Source organism: Elephantulus edwardii, unplaced genomic scaffold (assembly GCF_000299155.1).
Source record: "Elephantulus edwardii isolate Elephantulus edwardi_28Jun2011 unplaced genomic scaffold, EleEdw1.0 scaffold00016, whole genome shotgun sequence".
Taxonomy (NCBI): Eukaryota; Metazoa; Chordata; class Mammalia; order Macroscelidea; family Macroscelididae; genus Elephantulus; species Elephantulus edwardii.
Window position 1 is genome coordinate 30,454,781 of NW_006399766.1, and position 20,722 is coordinate 30,475,502.

A 20,722-nucleotide genomic window follows, 5' to 3' on the forward strand; every position below is an offset into this window, starting at 1 on the left:
GGGAGAAAAGTGCAACAATGAATTAATGGAATTCCAAAAATCTCTGTAGATGTTCATTGAAATTAATTAAAATAATTAAAATATGGGGGGGGAAATTAATCACCATTGAAGTCCACCCTTCATTACCCTGTCTTCCCAGATCCCTGCAGGGTCTTTCCCATTTCCTTTACCCCTCCCTCCACCCACTATATTGCGCAACCCTGTGATTTTTCTTCTACCCCCTCACTCCTCTACTCCCACTCCTTCCCCCCCTTCGGTCCCCATACTGGTTTTACTAATTATCCTTCTATTTTTACAACAGTGATCTTATGCAGTTTTTGTCTTTATGAGACTGAGTTCACTCAGCATAATGCTCTCTAGTCTCTCTAAAGTTATGCAGTATTTTTTAAATGATTGCTCCTGAGTGTTGCATAGTATTCCATCATGTGAATGTACAAACATTTCTCAATCTGTTCACTTATGGTTGAACATTTGGGCTGTTTGCATGTTCTTGCAATGGTGAATAACACTGTTATGAACATTGGTGTACAAATCTCCATTTTACAACAGATTGATTTAAGGCACACTCTACACGGATCTTACCTCATTAACAAAGACAGCACATCCCCAAATGAGACTCTAAACACAGGTTAGAGTTTACAACATGTATTTTTTTGGAAGGGGGGCAGAGTTCAATCCATAACAAAAGCTTAACAGTAAACTCAGTCGTTTATTGTTTGAAATTATATAGAGAGGGTAAGATTTGTTGGTTTTGTTCTACTTTTGAAGAATCACTGTACTCTTCTACAATTTCAGATTCAGATTTCTTCTTCCTACTGCCCAATGTTGTCTCAGCAGCTTGTTTTTCAGAGCCAGTGCTATTGGCACTCTCAATTCTGGTAGACTCACTAGGTCTTTGCCATGGTATCCCACACTTTCCTCGAGTTCTCAGCATCCCACCTCCAACTCCCTGACCTTGGGTTTCTGGCTACGAGATGAGGGCTTTAAGTAGGTGCCATGAAATCAGAAGGTTGCTTGTAATTTGAGCATTTCACACTAATTGCCACATTTTCAATAACAAGTATAAAAAGCTGATATAAAGGCAAATATCAAGGCCCCTGGCTGACAAAACCAGAATTCAGAAAGAAATAGGGAAATAGAACTTACTTCAGCAATAAAGAGAGTATATTTTATACTACAGGGGTGGGTTTTTCCTGCTTTTTTTTTTTTTCGTTTTGTAAAATCATGACTTTCTGGTAAATGACATCCCAGAAGATATTTATCAAAGCAGGAAAGCTTCATGAAGGGGTACCTCACATTCACTTTAATATTTCTCCTTCTCTTTTGACATTTTCTTGCCTAGAGATCTAATTCCATTAAATATGTACATTTTTTTTTTGGCTAGAAGTCTTCTTCATGTATCTTTCAGATAAATCTTAAAAGTACATAAGGTCTGCAGGGCAGCTTTTTTAAAGTGCAAATGAGCAACCCAGTCGAATATTGTCTATGAGGGTTCCCAGATTATTCATATTCCAGTAGCGCTTTACCCAGCCCTGTCCGTGCTAATGATGAAGGTAAGATTGCCATCTGCCTTCTGTGGGACACTAGCAAGCCAAGTCAGAGTCAATATCTAATCTCCACTTTTAGTTGCTTCATGAGGTGCTGTCACAACCAAAAGTTTGCACAAAGGATAAGGTGTCTTGGGGTACAAGGGTTTGAAAAATTGCATTCCAGGTTGCAGAAGCACTGTCGGCATGTTGGGATGTTCAAATGTAGACATTCCAAACCTACAACTTTGCATGCCTAATTTCTCTGGTTGATATGATGAATCATTTCCTACATCTTTAACTTTCCCTCCTTCCCCTGTGCATCCCTTTGTACGCAAACTTGTACCACAAGGATTCACAAGCATACAGTTTTGGAATATCACCTTTTGTGATTATGCCCTGTGCTTGGGACATGGGAGGGGAGCAATAAGGTTGCACTTGGAGGAACTCAGAGTTGGTGGTGACAGTTGAGAGTGATCTAGCTTTGTCACCTGCTCTACAAGGGAACTCCTATTGCTTCACCACTACCTGTTTCCTAGGCTGTATCTTTAAAGCTCTGTGTTTCCCCTTCTGAACCCTAAAGCCTTGTTCCTTGTCTTCCCATTGACTAATTGTCGTAGTACTCCTCGATTCCTCTCCTTTTCTTCAAAGGTAGAGGTGTGCTGAAGTTACTGCATGGTGGAGGAGATGGTGAGGCCGAAGGAAGAGTGCCAAATATGTTGCTTTTGCAAAATCACCATCGAAAGGATAGCCAGAGCCTAAATGATACTGTTTTGGCTTCAAAAGGGTAAGCAGGTGTCTTCAAAGTCCCAAATGAGCTGTGTGCAAGCTTGTACAAACAAGCGCAGAATCAGGCCTGTTTGTTATTCACACAAACAGCGTCGAAGCCATCTGAATTCCACAGTTCCCAGAATTCAGATGGCGCACAATGGTCCGTAATGAACAGCACCTGTGCTTACCTCAATTACCAGAAAGGCCTGAGCAACGACAGAAAGGGCTTGCGAGAATTTTTTTTGTCAATAATAGATTTAGTTATGTCTTTCATAATTGGATTCAAAAGCTCCAAATTTCATTTTGCAACTTGTTCATAAAATTTGTGTATATATATTAAAAAAAAAAGAGTCTGGCACGTATTCAAAAGAAATAGTCTATGTAGAAAAAATTTGCAAAACAGCCAAGCGCTGATGACTAAGCAGCCAAATTATTGTCCAGGCACTTGGCAAATACACCGTCATTTTTATTATTTCAGTAATTGAATTTCTGTTAAAGCATGAGGCATAATTTCACATGAGGAATTTCTTTCTAATACAATAGTGTTTCAGTAATAAATGCATTATTATTTTCACTTTTAATGGCATCTTATGCATCCCCTCAGAGACCGTGTGGTAGACTCTGAAACAGCCACCGCACCAATGTTGTTTGTAGACAATTGAATTAATTGGAGACAGGGTCATTAACTCGACCTGAATACCTCTGATTGCTTCTGTAAATAAGGTTAGAGAGCAAATGGTTAGTCTTCATTGTGATTATAGATTCCTCTTCCATTTTCACACTGCCTTGTATATTAAAATCATTTCGCTAAGCAGCTTTTCAGATTCTCCTCGTATTTACAGTATTGTCTTGCTTGGCACGTAACCGTAATTGTATCAGACTTATATTATGTTCCCCATATCTTTATAAAACATGATACCAGAAGAGAACCTATGTTGAATCACAACTCATAAAAACCATCAGACCGATAAATGAATAAACCACAGTGTATAAAGCATCACATTAAAAGGAAAGTAAAACCACAGAGCAAAAATGTTGCTTGGGTCTCTCATCTTGCAGATCTCTATACAGTTGGGCAACACGATTAGCACAGGATGGGCTCCCAAAGAAGCGGCCCCTCAAGAAAGAGCCCAGCGAGGGGAGTGCTGAGAAAAATCTCTTTGTCTCAGCTGTTTTCATGGCCTTTCTTCCCTTTGTATAACAATATTAGTAACATGCAGATTACAAGAGCTTTGCTTCATTTTTCCCATTCACTCTAGAATGGAGTTACCTGAGAACTGCTTGAAATATAAACCCACTGTCATTGAGTCGAGTCTGACTCAAAGCTCCCCTTTGTCAAGTTTCTGAGGCTGGAAATATGGACGAAAAGAGACTGGCTATGGACTGACCGGCTGGTGGGTTTGAACTGCTGATCTTTTTTTTGGTCAACAGTGAAACATGTAAACAGCCACAACACCAGATCCTTACCTACGGTGTTCAAAGCTGAAATGAGCGTGAGACTTGAACTGTTATTTTTCATAGCATTATCCTCATATCAGCATGTAAGATATTTAAAATAGATTAATAGATTTAAGAGAAAGAAAACCTTCTCTGAGAATTATTTCAATAATGAAAAAAGAATATAAGACAAAAATTGGAAGGGAAAGACTTTTTTTTTTTTTTAATGGTCTTTTACACATAAAAGACCGAAAAGGGACCTCTGGTTGACTGGTTCATTCCAGCGTCTCTGGTGGTTCGAATCTGCCTAGCGGCTTCTTAGGAGAAAGATACAGCCTCAGAGACCTGGGGGAGAGTCACCTGTGAGTACGGTCTGACTCAAGGAAAATGAGTTCATGAGGAAATGGACAGTATTATGTTGAATAGTAAAATGTTTACAAATGAGTTCTCAGAAAGAAAGGAGGAACAGAAGAGGAAAATGGAGGTAGTGAGAGAGAAAAAGACTAATTCTGTGTTTTGTTGTTTTTCTTGACATGATGGAAAATAACTGAAAAGTTCAAAGCAATCACATGTATCAGAAGTTCAAATTCTCCATAAACCATGATTCTTGGACCAGGAATGTATTATTGACTTGCCTGTCAATTATTATCAATTTCATGAATTCTGTGGATAACTAAGGGAGCTTTGGTGGCTTGGTGGTAAGGAGTTGTGCTGCCAACCCAAAGGTATGCAGTTCAAATCCACCAGCTTCTCTGTGGGAGAAGCATGAGCAATCTCCTCCCGTTTTATTAACTGCCTCTGAAAACTCACAGGAGGGAGGGAGGGTCAGCTATGGTCGGTTCCAACTCAACAGCACGGAACAGTGGCATAATGGGGGTAACTGAATGGAAAGAGGTAACATTTGCCTTGGATAGTCAGTCATGTCCAACAGATAGAAAAGGAACCAACATTACAATTCTTTCAGAGCATACTTTTGAACAGCAGTCTGTCTGAGAATTTAAGATGATCGCTTGAGTGTTACACACATGAATGTCCAGATGCATATGCTACCAAATCAAAATATGCTTAGAACCCAAGTCGGGATTAATATAACATTGGCGAGCACCAATATTATCGTTATTAAAGTGACTAATGCCCAATGTATGCTACAGAAGTCACTGTTTCTGGCCTTAGCAGGTAATGCTGCTGGTTTTGCTAGGTGGTTTCATGTCACTTCTGACTTGCAGTGGCTTTATGTACAACAGTGTGAAACGCTGCTCCTCCTCCAGCATCTCACATACTCTCTGCTGTCCTTCGGTCCATGGGTGCAGTTCCTGCGTCCGTCCATCTCAGGTGCACTGGCTCTACTTTTCCCAGCATGATGTTCTTCTCCTGATGCTGACTGCTCCTTGATAACATGCCCTGTGTGAGGTGAAATCTCACCAGTCTTACTTACCTCTAAGGAGCACCCTGGTTCCACTTCCTCCAAGGCCTATTTGTTTATTCCTTTGGCAGCCCATGGGATATTCCATATTCTTTACAAACACCGCAATTAAAAGGCGTGAATTCAATTTTTCACTTTACTTTATTCATCGTTCAACTTTCACATGCATATGAGGTGACTGAAAATACCATGGTTTGCATGAAGAACACCTTAGTCCTTAAAATTACATCCTTACCACAATTATTTTTAAATAATCACTGTTTTTAATTGTTTTTGGTCATTCTTCTAGGTCATAAATCCCTGGTCTGTCCACTTGCTGTACAGAGAAAACTTGTGGTTGCTGTGATGCTGAACGTTGTAACACTGATGAGTCAAACGCATTAATGGTCACCTGTGGTGGCCAGTGTTTGGTGGAGCTCCCCGATTAAAACAAGCTTGGAAGCAGGAGTGGCATTCACTTCTGAAATAGCTTGCCTCCAGAAACCCTATGAACCTGGAGAAACAATGAAAGTTATACAAGTGTTCAGGTCTTTCATTCATTGAGTTCAGAGAGTCACCTACTCCTCAATGGCCCTTAAAAACAACTGTGCATTTCCTTTTAGGGTAGTGTTTTTCCTCATATTGTTATACTTCTTAACCAACCATCTTAACTGATGCTGAAAGTTTCTTCTGTTGGTAATATCCATCTTGGACATGAGCCTACAAAAGTAGGCACACATACGCACTCATATGTGAAAACACTTAGAAACTCACAGATATATATATATATACTCACATATCACTCATTGAAACACACCTTGACTTTAGGCAGATAGGTGTCTGAAATATAATCATAGTCAGAGGGAGCATTTTGACATGTCATTCCTGGAAAACATTTCTCTACCACCAGGTTTCTAGTGGGAAGAGTAAAGGACTTGGTTCTTATTATTATGAAGTAACAGCAGTGGGAGACTCATATAACAGGCAATGTACTGCCACAAAAAGTGCTGAGGTCTGAAATATTGATACTTTTAGGCTAGAAACATACTCGCATCACACTAAAAGTACATGCCTCATGCAGTTTGTCAGTGAGTGGATTTTTCTTGTTTTGAACGTTTAACTACCACCACTATCATCCCTAAAATGTGTATTTGTTTAGGTTCAGTTGGTGGGTATCCTGGATAATTACGGTTTGCTGTTGGTACAGTAAGGAACCCGGGTAACATATTTTACAATGTGCTTGGATGTCAGCTGGAAGGTCCCTGGTTTGCATCAATCAGCCATTCCAAGGGGAAAGGCAGGAAACCTCGAGAAGAGTTACCGGGAGTCAGAATCTACTCAATGACCAGGGTTCAGGTTTTGAGGTTATTGATAGACTGAAAGGACACACAGATTGCCAGAGTTTTCTAATGACTGAAGTGACCACAAAAGCAATTTGCTTAACCTAGAAGGTATGTTAATTGCCTGGCTTGAATGGTTATTATTTTAAATTTTACCTTCTTTTAGAATTGCAAAATCCCCATATTACTCTGCATCTTAATGACAAAACCAAAGAACCCTTTTGTCAGTTTCACAGGAGGTACTAGTTCTTAGATAAGTGCCTTGGTTTGTTTCCACTTCTTTCTAGGTTAGCTTTTAAGTGGCTCCATGTCCATATGAAACAGGAAAATTGCCACTCACGTTGCTATTGATCGAGATTCAAGCCTAAACCCTGCCATTCCATTGACAAGAGTCAGTGTGGGATGAGGCTGCCTCTGCTTACTTGCCTCCTTATCTGTAGCCATGCTCAGACTTTTCCTCTTGATGTCAAAGGCAAGGTGGATACAAGATTAAACAAACTCTTTATAGATGTGGAGAAAGTGTGGTGGTCTCTTCTTCTCTCATTTGCACTTGACCTCTTTATTTTGGGCATTGATTACAAGGGAAACTATTAGCTGGAAGGCAAGATGTAAAGTCAGTGTTACCAGCTTGAGGATCCAGCCTTTCTTTTGCTGTCATTCAAAATAACAGGCATAGGGAATTCTGTTTAAGATCGCTAGGCTTTTTTACTTAGAGGGCTTCTATGGAGAAGATTTAAGGTGTTAGCTTTAAATATGACATTGATAGTCTAAGGCAAAGAATAGGAGTGAATTTTTGCAGAAACTGTCAGGTTTTCTGCCTGTTTATTAATGGCTGTTGTGATTTATAGTAAATGCTGGGAAGGAGTTTCAGGGTTATTTATCATATGAAGGGAATACCTTCTTGATCTTAATGTGAGTATGTCATAATTAGCAATGCATGTGGGCTAGAAGATTTAGTTCTGTCTTCTGTGAAAGTCCTTCAACTCATATTTAATTCCAAATTTATTGAATATTTTTTCTTCCATGAGAAAATTAATTATACCACTGGAAAAAAATCATCCACTAGGAAAAGAGTTAATACCAAGCACAGTGTAGACAGGGCTGGTTAATGTATCAAAATGATTTGACTCAAGTAGCTCACGTTGTGTGCAAATCAGAATTGTCTAATCGTTACTTTAATTAAAAAGGAAGCTTCGTTTTTATGTCACACTCACTTTCCATACGAGGCACACCATTTATTCCTCATGTTCATGCGTGTGTGCACATTCTGCGACTCATGGATAGCTCTTGCCCTAAATAGCAATTACAATAAAAAAATATCCATCCAACTGAATGAAGTGCATCTTGTCAATGGAACGAAAGCTGAGCAAAGGAGTCTAGCTCTGTGGTGGAGTGTTGTTGTTATGTGCCATCAAGTTGGAACTGGCCCATAGCTGACCCTCCATCTGGTTTTCAGAGGCAGTAAATGCACAAGAGGAGATTGTCCATTCTTCTCCCATGTAGCGGCTGTTGGATTTGAACTGCGTGCCTTCGAAGTTGCAATGTAGTTTCTTATCACTAGGCCACCAGAGCTCGCACTGTGGTGGACTAGCATTCATAAAACCAGGTGAAAAACCACTGAGGGTTTTGTACAAAAATCACTGAGCAGCATGCTGTTGAAATTGTTCTCATTAATTTGACTTCCACTGCAGGATATTGTGATGTTGAGTAGTTGTTAGGTGCTGTCAGGTCAGCTGTGACTCACAGGGATTCTACATACAACAGATGGGAACCTTGCCCTACTCTGTACCATCCTCACAATCTGTTGTGCTTGCTCTCATTGTTGCAGCCACTGCATCAACCCGTTTCACTAAGGGTCTTCCTCTCTTTCATGTTGACTAGTCTGTGAAAAGTCAGTAAATGCTGAAACATTTCCTAGTTAAATATTGTTCTTTCCCAGTTGGCTTTGTTTGTGCTGCCTGTTTATTACAAGGCTGTTGAGAGTGGTTGTTTTTTGTTTTTGTTTTTGTTTTTTTTTAACAAGAAAATGAAACACTTATTATCGTACCAATCACCTTGCAAAACACAGAATAACTGTGAAATCTGTCCTCTGTCTTCACAGAACATAGAATTTAGTTGTACAAGTAAAAAACAAAGTGAAATAATATGAGAATAGTTAAGATATAAACAGTAATGCCGTTTATGAAAGGAAACCTAAACAGGGAGAAGTCTGAGGATTAAAGTGATTGGTAATGACCTCAAGTTGTTGAAATCTGACATTGAAAGATAGATAAAGACTATTTAATCAAGCTGAAAAGAGGGGGAAAGTTACTGGAGGCAGAGAAGAATATCTATGTGAGAGACAACTAAAAAGTTGGAAGTTTGAAACAACCCAACAGTACCTTGGAAGAAAGGCCTAGTAATCTGCTATAGGATAGCAACTATTGAAAATCCTATGGAACTGAGTTTGTGGTGTTATCCTAAAGTTGACTTTTTAAAAGTCATCATTTTGCATTATTGTAAGCCACCTTGACTGCAGACATAGGGTCTTGCAAATCATCAACAGCTGTGGGACTAGGATAAGAGAGGGAATGCTTCCCACACTGGGTGGCGAGACTGGAGCAAGATCCTTGTGAGAGTGAAACTGTGGTAATGGTGGTAGAGAGACTGTGACATTGCTGTGGAGAAACTGTGGCAAGGTATAACCAGAGGTGCCCTAAGGATAAAGGCCACAGTTAAAGGTTTTGCTGTTCTTGCCAGATGGTGGAAGATAAAACTGACTGGGTAACAGTGCAATTGCCTTCAGTCTCTACTACCAGAGCTCCCTTTGATATGATTAGAAGGATTGCTTTGTTGTTGACCCCTTTTCATTTCCTCCAACTAGACTTTTGGGAAATGGTCACAGCTGCCTGATAAGAATTCCCTCACAGATCCTAGGAACATGACTTTTGCTTGGACATCCTGGAGCCTCCTCAGTACAACAGGAAGGACCTCTTTTCTGTGTAACTCCTAGAACTCTTAGGAATTGCTTTTGGGACAGTGGGAAGGTGAAGTATGTACCCACAGACAGGGGCATCTGGGATCTCTGAGATATACAGAGCAGGCTTCTTTATGTTTGTACTTGAAGATGTCTTTAGATATTTCAGAGTATAGTTGATAAAGCCTTTGTTTAATGTATGCGTGGGGGGGGGAAGAGAGAGAGAGATGGAGGGATGGATGGAGAGAGAGAAACAGAAAGAGAGAGAGAAAGACAGAGACAGACATGCCGGGTAACAGATCAGGCATAAAGAGGAGCAGACAACAGTGATAAGGAGGTTGACATGGGAGACATCATGGAAGAAATGTAGGTGGAGAGACAGGAAGCAGGATGTCTCCAGGCATAACTTGAGTAGGTGTCATTTTTTTTTTCTTTTTTTAATTAATTTTAATAGACATTTACAGGGGTTTTGGATTTCCATTCATTCATTGCCGCACTTTTCTCCCTGCCCACACCTCCCCACAAGTTCACTCCCCTCTCTGAAAAGAAAAAGAAAAAAAATTCCTTTCTTAGTATACAATTCGCCCATCCCTCTCCCCCCACCCCCCACCCCGAGTGCACTTCTCTATGCAACCTTAAGTCTGGATTCCTGTGCTACCCATAATACTCAATCTCATATATCACCTCTAATTTGTTCTTTCCCTCATCTGTTTCAATACAATACAATACACATAATTTATCCAGTTTTTCCTGTCATTTAAGAATCTGTTATTTAAGAAGTCTCTATATGTATCATTTCTCCATACCTATTGAATTTGTTGCTGAGAAAAATCATTAGTCAAACTGGACTTTGTGAAAAAAAGTGTGGATTGGAAGAAGGCTCATCAATAATATGCATTTTGCAGATGATACAACCTTGTTGACTGAAAGTGAAGAGGACTTCAAATACTTGCTATAGAAGAGCTAAGACTACAGCCTTCACTATAGATCACATCTCGACATCAAGAAGACAGAAGTCTTCACTACTGAACCAATAAGCAGCATTATGATAGATAACAGAAAAGATTGAAATTTCATTTTCTTTTCCCCCTTTTTTATTAATTTTAATAGACATTTAATAATAATAGACATTTAATAACAGAGGTTATGGATTTCCATTCATTCATTGCCGCACTTTTCTCCCTGCCCACCCCTGCCCACCAGTTCACTCCCCTCTCCGAAAAGAAAAAGGAAAAAAAATCCTTCATTAGTATACAATTCGCTCATCCCTTCCCCCCTACCCCCCACTCCGAGTACACTTCTCTATGCAACCTTAATTCTGGATTCCTGTGCTACCCATAATAATCATATATCACCTCTAATCTGTTCTTTCCCTCATCTGTTTCAATACAATATACATAATTTATCCAGTTTTTTTCTGTCATACCCCAACCCTGATGTCAGACCCATTCTACAACAGTGGCACCATGCAGTATTTGTCCTTTTGTGATTGAGATACTTCACTCAGCATAATGTCCTCCAGGGTCACCCATTTTGAATAATATTGCATGAGTTCCTTGTTTTTCAATGCGGCGTAATATTCCATTGTGTGGATATACCACAGCTTCTCTATCCATTCATTTGTTGATGGGCCCTTAGGCTGCTTCCAACTCTTTGCTATTATAAACAAAGCTGTGATAAACATGGGTGTGCATATATCTGCTTGGATGGCAGACATGGTCTCTCTGGGGTATATTCCCAGTAATGGGATTGCTGGGTCAAATGGTATCTCTATTTGCAATTTTTTGAGAAAGCGCCACACCGCCTTCCACAATGGTTGCACCATCTTACATTCCCACCAACAGTGCATAAGAGTTCCAGTTTCTCCACATCCTTGCCAGCATTTATTGCTTGCTGTTCTGTTAAATTTTGCTATTCTGACTGGGGTGAGATGATATCTCATAGTTGTTTTGACTGAAATTTCATTTTCATCTTGCTTGGATCCACAATTAACACTCCTAGTACAGTCAAAAGATCTGGACACATATAGCATTGAAAAAGTCTGCTGGCAGGGGCTTCTTTAAGGTTTTAAGGAGAAATAATGTCATTTTAAAGACTAAGGTGCACCTGATTCAAGCCATGTTACTTCCTATGTATCTGAAAATTGGACAATGAATAACAATAGCAGGAGGAGTACTGATGTCTTTGAATTGTGATTTTGGAGAAGATACTGAATATCCCATGGACTACCAAGAGAAGAAACAAATCTTCTTGGAGAAAATGCAACCAGCATGCTTCTTGGAGGAAAAGATAGTGAAACTTCTTATACTTAGAGCATGTTAGGAGAGGCTATTCCTTGGAAAGGGAAATCATATTTAGAAAAGTGAAGGGTCAGTGAAAGAGAAGAAGACCCCCAATGATATGGATTGATACAGTGAGTGCAACGATGGTTCAAGTATGTTAAAGATGATGTGGATGGCATAGGATAGGACAGGGTTCAAGTATGTTGTTCATAAGGTTGCTATGAGTTGTAGTTGACTCAATGGCACCTAACAACAACAACAACAACATATGAGATCAGAATGAAAAGAGCAACTGGAAAGAAGGAACAGTGAACTTTTGTGAATCATAGAAGACCAGCTGAGGAAAGAAGAATGAGAATTGTTGTATAGGGTAAAGAATGCCATCACCATCTCTAAACTGTGTATGTATTAAGTGTTGAGTTAGGGTATGTTCTGCTGTGTATATTTGTGGTGTTACCTTAAAAATTGGCTTTCCTAGCCATTACATTGGCCCCCTCTAGTTTCCAGCTATCTTAGCTGCAGACACATGGTCTTTCAAATCATCAACAGCTGTGGGACTAGGATAAGAGTGAGAGAATGCTTTCCCACACTGAGTGGCAAGATTTGAGGTAGACTGGAGCAAGATCCTGGTAAGAGGAAGACCAGAGCAAGATACTGGTGATGGTGGTAAAGAGACTGTGGCATTGCTGTGGAAAAACTACGGCAGGGTGCAACCAGAGATGCGCTGAGATAAAGGCCACAGTTAAAGGTTTTGCTCTTCATGCCAGATGGTGGAAGGAAAAGCTGACTGCTGAATTGAAACTGGAGCCTGGACTAATTGAGGAATTGTGCCTTCGGACTTCTAGGCTAAAATCTGGACTTGCACTTTGGATTTGACTTTGCCTCCTCCACTCTCTAACCTATTTTCCTAATAACCCCCATTCTCATTACCACAACCATGAGTAAAGTCTGTGAGTCAACAATAAATATTAAACTTAATGATGGGTGGAAATAGGTGCAAAAGCATGGGGAAGTGGCATGCCTGACCTAGCAGATATCTGTTTGCTGCCATGTATATTATTGTTGGGAACAGTTCCTCTTTATGAAGTGGGTAGATGGCAGACTTGGTCATTCGTATATTATTGTTGGGAACAGTTCCTCTTTATGAAGTGGGTAGATGGCAGACTTGGTCATTCCCATATTGCATCTGCTCCTTTTACAATATTCTCAACAGCTACAGCAAAATTAAATTTTGAAAAGGGAACCAGCCTAAACATGACTAGCAATGGAGATAGTGTCAGGCAGGGAGAAGGCAGAGCACCTTGGTGCCTATCTCCAGGACCTGAGACTCAAGTGATCTGCTGCAGCACAGTTTATCTTCCCCCCAAAGTTCAGCCTGTGTCCCCAGATGGGCAGCCGTGCACCATCATCAGACCAGCTGTGGAAGCGCAGTTTCTTGTGCTGTAGAGGCTTCTGTGTTGCTATTATACTAGAAGCTATGCCATTGATATTTCAAACACCAGTAGGGCCACCCATGTGATCGAGTTCCAGTGAGCTTCCATTCTAAGACAGCAGACTACGACAGAGTAGGAAGAAAAGTTTTGGGCAATCTACACCCAAAACTTAGCCAATGTAAAATGCATGGCTCACAACAGAACATCATCCATCCAATATCCTGTGGAGATAACATCACCACACCCAGGTACAACAACCATGGTGAAGATGATACAGGAGCAGACTACACTTCATTTTGTTATATATGAGATTTCTATAAACTGGAGATTATAAAACAATTCTCAACAATTTCCATTTACTCGGATCCATAATTACATAACAGTCATGATAGTGGCAATAAAAAAATCGAAACACTTGCTGCATTGGGAAAATCTGCCTTCAAGGACTTCTCCAAAGTGCTGAAGAGCAGTGATGTGAGTTTTAAGACTAAGGTGTGCAACTGATTGCTTCCTGTGCGTCTGGAATCAGGATAACAGAAGACTCATCCGTGTCTTTTCATTGTGATGTGGCAGAAGAGTACTGAATATCCTCCAGACTGTCAACAGAACAAATAAATCTTTCTCGGAAGAAGTGCAACCAGGGTGCTTCCTAAAGACAAAGAGAGTGAAATTTTACCTCACATACTTGGGGCATATTGGCAGGAAGGACCATTCCTCAGATAAGTATGTCATGCTGGGAAAGGTAAAAGGTCAGATAAAGAGGAGACCATCAATGGGATGGATTGACACAGTGATTCTAACAATGGGCTTAAGTATATCAGAGATGATGAGGATGGTGCAGGAGAGGGCAAAGTTCAGCTCTATTATTGTTCATGAGGTACCTAACAACGTAAACCAGAGATGTCTCCTTGGTAACTAACACAACAAGGAATATCACTGTTGTTTGTAGATTTGGAAACAACCCATAGCCGACCCTCTGGCAGGTTTTCAGAGGCAGTTAATCACATGGGAGATCCTGCGTAGTGGCTGGTGGTTTTGAACTGAGTGCCTTCAGGATTGCATCCCAGCTTCTTGCCACTAGGCCACCAGAGTTCCCTATGGGATTCTCACTACCACTGTGAATTATGTTCTGGGTCAAGGTGTGACCATGTACATGATCCTGATCATTTACCATCTTGACCCTCATCTAGGACAGTGGACTTGGTCACTTTCTTGAGCAGTTTCTGTTACTCCTGAAGAGCCAACAGCACATCTCCAGGAAAAACATCTGTGGGAAGCACTGAAATAGATCCCTGTCCAAACATCTGACACCTATCCTTTAGATAACTTTAACCTAATGTTGGTGGTGTTGGTGTTGTTATATGCCATCAAGTCACTTGCGACTCATAGCGACCCTATGTACAAGAGCCATATACCCTGCTCTGTCCTATGCTGGTCTCACTGTGTCTGACACACCCACCCTGATTACCGAGTCACTGAATCAATCCACCTCATAGAGGGTCTTCCCCTCCTGCGCTGTCCTTCCACCCTCCCAAGCACGACACCCCTCTCCAAGGACCGGTCCCCTCCTTGCAACATGTCTAAAGTAGTCAGACGAAGCCTCAGAATCCTTGACTCCAAGGAGCATTCTAGTTTAACCCTCTCTAGGATGAACCTGTTCATTTTCTTAGCAGCCCATGGTACATTCAATACTCTTCTCCAGCACCAAAGCTCAAAGGCACCAAGTCTCCTTCTATCCTCCCTAGTCATTGTCCTGCTCTCTGATGCATAGCAAGTGATTTTTTTACCCTAATAGCAGGCCAAAAATACAAGAAACACTCATTAATCTTTGAATTAGTATATTGCTTGAGGAAGCACATTGGGTTAATATTAAGGAGGTGCTGAATGACTCGTGTCCAGGGTCATGCAATACCCTAGACACATTACCGTTGGCAAGCTACTCTAGGCTCTTGTTAGTGACCCATAGGACACATTCGGAGGAGGGGGACACCTGTTAGGTTGACTACTGGTGTAGCCTCCCAAAAATTGTCAGCAGAAGCTTAGCTTAAAGTTTTACTTGGCTATGTCCAATGCAATATGACCTAAGGCACTTCCAGTTGCTAAAGGAGGGCAAGCTAATTATGTAAAAAGACAATTCGCAATTAATTACCAAAGTGCATTGAAGCCATAGCTCACCAAATGGTTTTCCTAATGGCTCACATTGGGAAGGCCCCTGAAGGTTCTAGCCATGCTGGAATAGAACACGGGTTTCTTGTGTTCCAAGAGCCAAGACCAGGAGGCTCTGAATAGCCTGGGAATTTGTTAGAAATGCAGAACATGAGATCTACCCTGTGACTGCTCTGGCGCATGGAGAACCATTTATATCAGGGTAGAACTGGGGTTCACATTGCTAAGTAAACAGCTGCCCAGGTCAAAGATGAGGAACCTCCTCCTGTAAATATCTACAGCCTCAGAAGTCTAATAGAGTTGCGTGAGTCAGAGCTGACTCCATTGCAGTGCATTTGGCCAGGATATGTTCCTGTTCAGGGTGCCTCCCACTAGTGGCCTAGTGCTCTAAGACGAATGAGGAAAAGGAGGGGAAGGAGAGAAAAAGCTCACCTACGGTTCTTAATACCTTCACCCAAAGGCCATCATTTTATAATTTAATGATGGAATAAAATATAAAATAGTTTCAAATTATCTGCTAGGTAGACATTTGATCCCTATAAAACTGGAAAAGGATCACGTGGCCGAAATTAATGTAAGTCTAAATGAAAGCAGAGGATTTAATACAAGACTTGTCGATCTAGTGCCCCTGTGGTCCATATGTCTGGCAAATTCTGGGCCAAGATCGGTATACCATGCTTTTACTCATCACCTCCTTCCCTTGCATGGGTCCCTCTACAATACTGTGTTGTTCCCCATTCTGGAACCTTTGCTTTTTGATGGCCACACAGCTTGATTGAGCAGAATGGCTAATTCATCTTCCCTGTTTCTCTCCTGAGAAAGGAACTTACAGTTAAATGAGGGTTATAGTCGAGTGTGCTGAGGCAGATGTTTGCTTGCTGGAGGTTGTTAATCTGAATTAGCGAGAGGTCTGATTTATAAAACAGTCCCAGGTCAATGCTGTTTTACTACTCCAAGGTCCATATATTGTAGCTGTAAGATGGTGCAAGTGACTCCTTCCATACTTTCTCAAAGGTCTCAATAGCCTCGTCAGTCTGCATTATCATTTCTTTCAGAAACTTTATAATCTTTTAGTTCGAAGATGCTTGAAAGATAACCAACTCCATTTGTAACCCATGATAGAAGTTCATTTACCAGTCTGTACACTGGCTTCTTTCACATGCATGTGAAAGTTGGACAGTGAATAAGGATTACTGAAGAAGAACCAATGCCTTGCAACTGTGGTGTTGGAGAAAAATCCTGAATATATCAAGAGAACAAACAATTCTGTCTTGGAGGAAATGCAACCGGGGTCTTCCCTAGAGGCAAGGATGGTGAGTCTTCATCTACATACTTTGGACATGTTGTAAGGAGAGGATAGTCCTTGGGAAAAGATCTCATGATCGGAAAGGTAGAGGATCAAAGAGAGAAAGACCCTTAACAAGATGGATTGACACCACAATGGGCTCAACCTTATCAGAAATCATGAGGTTGGTGCATGATAGGGCAAGGTTCAGATCTGCTGTTCACAGAGTCTCAAATAGCACCTAGCAATGACAGCAACTTTAACTAGCCATTTCGTCACCTAAGACCAGAGCACTCACTGTATTTTTTAAGAGAATTTCTTCCTTTTACTCAAGAGTCTTCACAGTTCTTCCTGCTGTTAAGGTGATAACTTCCGGTCTATATGCCTTCGCTTTACTTTTGAAGTTCCACAGAACAAATCCACTCTTTCTTCACAGGCAAGACCTTCAGGTATTTTGAGAGCTCTCTTTATGTGAAGCACCTACCCAAAGCCTTCTCCAGGCAAACTAATCATTGTTCCTTCAATATAGATTCCAGAGTTCTCATCTTAGTTGCATCTACCATAAACGATGACATCAAAAATTAAACTCTTTACTTCAGATGAGGCTTGATAAAGAAACTGGTATTTCTAGTTACCTGGGCTACCTCCCCCAACTCAACTTTTTCTCCTGATCCTCTCAGGTCTTCCACATCAGGGCCTACCCCATCTGGAGAAGACCCCTTAAGTGCCTCGCAAACTTCTCTCCCACTGGCCTGTGGTTTGATAGCCTCCCCTAGCCTTGGCGTTCTCTGCTAGGGTCACTGACTTGCTAGGCCAATTTGTTTGCTCTCAGTTCAGTCCATGGCTAGGAACCCATAAAGATGGCAGTTGGAATTAAAATGGTCCTTTGTCTGCTCAGACTTTGCACCCTGGTTGTAATGCAGTAGCAAGATCTGATCTCTGAAAGAGTTAAGCAATTGATTTTGAAGTTGTTTGTTAGAAATTTGGGCCCTTAGAGAAATTAGGAATGAAGTCACAGAGTGCATTCTTAATGTTTACAAAATATAGAGTGGATGGTTGGATATATTAAGTGCTGATCATTTTTAGTATCACATGTTATTATTGTTGTAACCACTAACATTCTTTTTAACAGCAGTTTATTAAATATGAGAGTAAATGGTGTGTGGAAAATGATTTTAATACAGTCTTGTGAATGAAGAATGTGAAAATGGCACATTAATCCTTCATCTTTTAGGCAAAATCAAGTGTTGCGTGAGGTAGCTTCACTCAACCACTTTGATATACATTTCAAAAATAAATCAGTGATGAATGAAAATCAATGTAGCAGAAGTGAGAGTTTAACCAGATGAACAGCAGACTTCAGTGAAGTATTGGAGGTGGAATCTTGTGATGAGCTGCTAACTTGAAAGTTCCGTCATGATCAGCACATGTGCCCACCAGCAGATGAATGGACAAACGAGTCTTAGCACGTACATCCAAAGGAGTATTACTTAGCCATCAAGAGAAATGAATTTCTGATATGAATGGGTCTTGAAAACATTGTGCTAAGTGAAATAAGTCAGCTAGAAAAGGAAAGAGATTTTACCTATAGAGACCAAAGTTTTATTAGTAACACGGAGGATTTGGGTGGAGGAAGAAATAGGAAGATATTGCTTACAGGTACTGAGTGTGAAAGGCTTTGCAAATGGATAGTGTTGAGAACTGAGCATGGTGAACGTAGTTAATGTTATTGAAATGTATGGATTAAAATGGTTGAGATGACGACTGTTCTGCTACACATGTTTCACCAAAATAACATTCTTTTAAAGTTCCACATTGGAGTCTAGATAAGAACGTGGCACAGATCATTTGGGTAGTGATGTTTGGCCTGATTGTGAAGGCAGCATGTGAGTCTTCTACTCACTTTGCGCCCCTAGAAGCAGTCCCACTGGATGCGTGCTGGGCCCACAAGAAGTGAGGCCCAGGCTCAGATCTGCCACTTACGGTCCACATGAGGTGGTGCAATCAGATTCTCCAACTCCATGAGGAGCAGATGAGAAGTAGAGGCATGGGAAAGTTCTGGAAAAACATAATTTGGCTTCCCTTTTAAACAATTGTCATTCCTTTCCACAAACTTTGGCTCACTAACCACCTCTCGTCTGAGTTTTCATGATGTCCTCTTTGGATCAAGTCTACCTTTATCCCCAGGTATCCCTGGCACATTATATGGTGATCTGTTAACCAAAATATCAGTGGTTCAAATTCACTAAAGGCAGAACCATTTTCTCTCATAAAAATTTAGGTAGTCTTGGCAAACAGATAGAGGGTCACCAAAAGGTGGATGACCTTGACTGGAAGTTTCCATGTGGAGTTGGGGAACCAAGCCTTCCTGGGAGGCAGGCAATGTGACGAAACCCATGGTACACATACATGGATTTGATCACCCCTTGACCTGTTCTATCAAACCTTGTACACTCGGAAGGTTACTGTATGGGGTGAGTCTCATTGTCTCTGTGTGACGGGACTGCTTCCTTTCTGGTTTGGGATTGAACAAGACAATGAATGATGTGAATTTTTTTTTCTTTCAGTCTCCTTGTGGCCACACCCCAGCCCCCACCCACAGTGCCAGCCAATGGAGGATCTGGAAGCTCGAGTGAATCAGAAAGTAGCTCTGAGTCAGACTCAGACACTGAAAGCAGCACCACTGACAGTGAATCCAATGAGGCCCCGAGAGTGGCCACTCCAGAGGTGAGTGGGCCCCCAATCTGGCTGTCCCTGAATCGGTACCCCGTCTTTGTCTCCTGGTGTTGTCTTAACAGAAACTGCTTTCTCCGAATTCAGGAATCTGTAAATCTGAACTCAGGCACCAGCATTAAGGGAGGACTATCTCTGTGCCTCCCTGTAGACACCGGGGACAAGTCCTTGTCGGCTTCAGAGTCTGCAGCTCAGCTCTTCTCGGTTCTTGGGAAACCTTCACATGGCACTCACCTCCCCGTGTGTCCGTGTGTCTCATCGGTGCTTATTGGAACTAAGATGAGGTGTAGAACCTACTCTGCACTGGCAGGTCCTCATTAACATCACACCAGAGTGCATTATGAAAGGGATTACATTACGTCCTCAGGCCTCGAGGCTAGGGTTCCAACAGTTCAACCGTAATAATCCCCACCACACACACATATATACACAGACCCAGTCAACATAATGTTGTCTTCTCTAGACTCGGAAGTTTCCAGGTATTTGATGGCACTTTCCCTCTGACTGGTACAGGCATCTCGGTGCTAGCAATGCATCTTCTGAAAGAACCAGTGGAGCCAGCCCAAACTCAGCCTTTGACCCTTAAGCCACTCATTACTCTAGGTGTGGTGAAAAGGACGCACGGTTCTCCGTATTGGGCTTTAGGTGGTTCTTTTTCCCATTTGCATCTTTTCAGTGCATTTCATAACAATTCATGAAAACATTTAACATGGCCCCAGAAAACACCAATATCATAATTATGGAAGAAAATCATTTCACCTCCCCTGCCCCCATACACACACTCAGCTTTTCAGAGCCTGCATCTCTCTGCCCAGCAAACAGTCAGTCCCTTTGGCTCTCCGAAGGCTGCGTTCTCAATAATCAGAGAAGAGTAATGGAAGATACAGTAGCACTATCACTACTGTTTATTAATACTAACCAAGCCAGTTTCCGTCCAGTGAACCTGACTCGCGGTGACCTCATGAATGTCAGAGTAGGGATGTGCCCCATTGAGTTTTCAGTGGCTGAGAGTTTGGAAGCAGTTTGCCAGACCTTTCTTCCCAGGAACTCCTAGGTAGACTTGGACTATCAGTGTTTTGGTGAACAGCCAAGGACACCATCTGTGTGCACCACACAGAGATTCCACTATCACCATGTAACACCTGTTGACCATGAGCCCTGGCCAGGCGCTAGTCAAAGCTCTCTCCTTGCATTCTCTCAAGCCCCACCCCCACCCCCTGCATTCCAAGGACGAAGGACTCAAATAGCACCCTGTTCCCAGGCTCAGAGTGCCTGAAGGCAAAAGAAAAAGGTAGAAGTTAATGGGATATTACCACACCCACCAGCCTTCAGTGGGAGCATCTCGAAGGCCCTCACTGAGTGGTGATTGTGCAGCCACATGGAAGAGAGGG

General features: G+C 41.5%; 1 protein-coding gene across 1 annotated transcript in view; it reads left to right on the forward strand.

The window, feature by feature from the left end:
- The window catches only part of LOC102850382 (AF4/FMR2 family member 2-like), a 439,784-nt gene that overhangs the window by 377,014 nt on the left and 42,048 nt on the right, over positions 1-20,722 (forward strand). The window contains exon 9 of the mRNA XM_006881912.1: positions 19,166-19,325. Coding sequence (XP_006881974.1) covers positions 19,166-19,325 — 160 coding nt within the window. The remainder of the gene's footprint in view (positions 1-19,165; positions 19,326-20,722) is intronic.